This window comes from Ornithorhynchus anatinus, chromosome 1 (assembly GCF_004115215.2).
Source record: "Ornithorhynchus anatinus isolate Pmale09 chromosome 1, mOrnAna1.pri.v4, whole genome shotgun sequence".
Lineage (NCBI taxonomy): Eukaryota > Metazoa > Chordata > Mammalia > Monotremata > Ornithorhynchidae > Ornithorhynchus > Ornithorhynchus anatinus.
Window position 1 is genome coordinate 130,826,860 of NC_041728.1, and position 3,754 is coordinate 130,830,613.

The window sequence follows — 3,754 nt, forward strand, 5'->3', positions numbered from 1 at the left end:
CCCAGCCCAGGCTCTTTCCACTGAGCCACTTATCCGTGTAGTTCTTCATTCACGTGCAGTGCTTTGCACACCTACTAATTACTTCCACTTCAGCTCTCTGCCAAATCTGCGTAGATATATGTGGACTATTTGCATACACGCAGATGTCGTGATTTACCCCATTTGATTTAATTGTATCTGAGCGCTTACTGTGTGCAGAGCACTATAGTAAGTGCTTGGGCGAGTACAGTGTAACAATAAAAACCTTCCCTGTCCACAACGAGCTTACAGTCTAGAGAACTTATGTGACTTAAGCAACAGAAGCCAGAAACCTTTCCCCTCTGGGGCTTTGTGACCTCACCAGCCCTCTCCAGCCTCCTGTGACCTCACTCCCCGAGCAGGGCTGCCCCATCAAGCTTCTCTTGCCCACTTGCCTCGGAACACCTGAAAGTGGCAGTGGGCCTACATGACCACCGTTTCACCCAGAGAGTCCAGAGCGGCTCTCAGCCCTGAAAATGGAGTTGACATGGCCACCATGGACCTAAGCAACGAGGAGTCCCAGGAGGCGGAAGTGACCCTCAAAAACGAACAGGAGAAGAACCTAACTCAAGACACGGTTAACTCCGAAAGCAATTACGAGACAGCCGCTTCCGAAATCTCCCTCAAGAAGGATCCCGGAACTTTTGTGAAGCCCCACTCTTCCGTCTCTGAGAACCATGAGATTAAAGGCGCTAGAAACCAGCGCTCCGGAGTAACCCTGGCCGCTATGACCTTTCAGACTGACCCGGGCGGGGCTCGGGCCGCCATGACCGTCCACGCCTCGGGGGCGGGAGCCGCCCCGATGGCCCAGGACCCGAAAGGACCTCAGGGGAAAGACCAGAGCCCCGAGGCCGAGGCGGTCCCAAGCAACGAGCTGGAAATGACTCGGACCATCCTGAGTTTTGAGGCCGGAACGGCTGAGAAGACCGCCGAGACCAGGGCGGCCATGAGCATTGAGACCATGACTTACGCGCCCACCCAGACCTCTCTGACGCTAGAGACGGGTACGAGAGCCGGCTCCGAGAATCCGACGACGCGGGCGTCGATCACCTACGTGGTGAGCCGGACGCCGCCGGGGCCTTACGGGCCGGGCCCGGATCACGTCGGCGGGGCGGGGGCCGGGACCCCCGATTCCAACCCGCTCCTGGTGAGCGCGGAAGGCACCTACCTGCGTTCCGTGACCAGCCTGTTGGGCGGGGGTGAGGGGCCCATCCGCTCCCTGTCGGACATCCTGGTGTGGACCGAGACGGCCGTGGGCCGGGCCACGGGGTTCCTGGAGGCCAGCCGGACCTCCATGAGCGACCTGCTGCACGGCACGGGCACCGCCCTGCGCTCCATGACCAGCCTCCTGGGGGAAGCCAGCTCGGCCTTCACCTCGGGGCTGGTCAACGGGACTGGGAGGGCGCTGCGCTCCGTGACCCACCTGCTGGACCACATTGAGCAGAGGACCATGGAGGGGATCCGCAATGCCTTGCGCTACATGACCGATTCTCTTTCCCCATCCAACACCCCTGGGGCTGCTGACACCAACTAAACCCGCCCTGCCCGGGGCCTGGGCTGGGAGCCCAGAGTGCTTCACCATCCACCCTCCAACCATCACCGCCACTCCCATCACCACTGCCGCTCTGGCTCTGGCCAGCTTCGCCTCTGATCAGGCAATAAATCCCCACTTGACTTTATTTTCTAAGCTCCAGTCTGGTCTCTTAAGAAAGAACAAAATGGGGCGGGCAGTGGATCTGGAGGGAGGGATTCTTCTGGACTTTAAGCTCGTTGTGGACAGGGAATGTGTCTGTTTATTGTTGCATTGCATTCTCTTAAGTGCTTAGTACCATGCTCTGCACACAGTAAGCGCTCAATAAATACGATCGACTGACTGCCGGTCAAGGCCGCTGGGAAGGAAAAAGCCAGAGAGTCATTGGTTAAAATAAATAATAATATTTATTATTATGGTATTTGTTAAGCGCTTATTATGTGCTGAGCACTGTTCTAAGTGCTGGGGTACATACAAGGAATCAGGTTGTCCCACGGGGTGCTCACAGCTTCAATCCCCATTTTACAGACTAGTAACTGAGGCACAGAGAAGTTAAGCAGCTTGCCCAAGGACAGATAGCAGATGAATGGCTGAGCGTGGATTAGAGCCCATGTCTTCTGACTCCAAGCCTGTGCTCTTTCCACCAAGCCACACTGCTTTCCCAATAAATGGTTACTTTTCCATGGTGTCTCCACTGGGACCATGTCATCTAGTGGTTAGAGCCGGGCCTGCAAGTCAAAAGGACCTGGGTTCTAATCCCGGCTCCGCCACCTGTCTGCTGGGTGACCTTCGGCAAGTCACTTCACTTCTCAGTTACCTCATCTGTAAAATGGGGATTAAGACTGTGAGCTCAATGTGGGACACGGGCTGTGTCCAACCTGATTACCTTGTATCTACTCCAGCACTTAGAACAGTGTCTGGCATATCATAAGCGCTTAACAAGTACCATTAAAAAAACCCCAAACATTTGGAAATAAGGAGCATCAACAGACTCAAAAAGGATCCCCGGGAAGCAGGAAAGGGATCGAAGGAAAGTGAAGGGCATTGGTAGGGCCGGAGAAGGAGTCTAGACCTGGGAGAAAGTAAAGGAACTCTGTCTGGTCTTTCCCCTTTGCTATCCCCAACTGAGCAGGCTCTCCTTCATTCCCTTTGGAGCTTCTGGAAGCTTGGAGCAGATTGGTCCCCAGTCAGATAATGCCCAGATGGAAAGGATGGATGAGAGGCGGAGTCCTAAAAGAGATGGGGGGGGGTCTTGGTTCTTCTCCAGGACCAATCCTAGACCATCTGGGATTCGAAGGATATCAGGGAACACTCGGTGGGGGGGGGAGGGAGGGAGGTGAGAAAGATGGACACCCAGATTCAGCACTACTTTAGTCTACTCACGTGTAGCCTACTTAGTGCTGAAGATGGGGAGGGGAGAGCGGTGCCAGCTCTGGAGACGGGTTAAGGACTCCGGAGATGAAGAGAACTGTGAGAGCTCTTATCCCAGGGTGTAGGAAAGAAAGCCGTTCTAAACTCCCTGCCACTTCGGCTCAAGGTTAAAAGTTGGGGCTGAGACCCCCACCACCACCGTCACCAGCCAGGTAGACACATCTGCCAAAGGTTAAACCTTTCCTGGCCCAGCCGCCGCTTCACTGTGGCACTCTCCTTCTCTGTTCCCCGAGATCCCCCCTCTTCAGAGGGAGTCACTACCTGCTCCCTATCTTGAAAGGTGAAAGGGATAATGAGAATAATAACTGATATTTGTTAAACGCTATGTGCCAGGCACTGTACTAAGCCCAGGGGGAGATACAAGTTCATCAGGTTGGACATAGTCCCCGTTCCACATGGGGAACCCATAAGCTTAGAACCCACAGTAGGCAGTGTGGTTCAGTGGAAAGAGCCCGGGCTTGGGAGTCAGAAGTCACGGGTTCTAATCCCAGCTCCGCCACTTGTCTGCTGTGTGACCCTGGGCAAGTCACTTCATTTCTCCGGGCCTCAGTTCCCTCATCTGTAAAATGGGGATGAAGACTGTGAGCCCCAAGTGGGACAACCTGATTACCTTGTATCTCCCCCAGCACTTAGAACAGTGCTTGGCACATAGTAAGTGCTTAACAAATACCAACATTATAAGCTTCTGACTCCCAGCCCCGTTCTCTATCCACTCTGCCATGCTGCTTCTCCAGTCTGTGGCCCCCAGACAGCTTCTTGGGAAAAATGGAATCC

General features: G+C 54.6%; 1 protein-coding gene across 1 annotated transcript; it reads left to right on the plus strand.

Annotated features, from left to right (window-relative positions):
- The first annotated feature begins 372 nt into the window (after positions 1 to 372).
- Positions 373 to 1,697, plus strand: TEX44 (testis expressed 44). The gene has a single exon (XM_029049926.2). The coding sequence runs from the start codon at positions 446 to 448 to the stop codon at positions 1,550 to 1,552; it is 1,107 nt and encodes a 368-aa protein (XP_028905759.1). The 5' UTR covers positions 373 to 445; the 3' UTR covers positions 1,553 to 1,697.
- The last annotated feature ends 2,057 nt before the right edge of the window (positions 1,698 to 3,754 follow it).

Excerpts from the sequence above, each read along its gene's own strand:
- TEX44 (XM_029049926.2), top strand. The coding sequence starts at position 446 with ATGACCACCGTTTCACCCAGAGAGTCCAGAGCGGCTCTCAGCCCTGAA.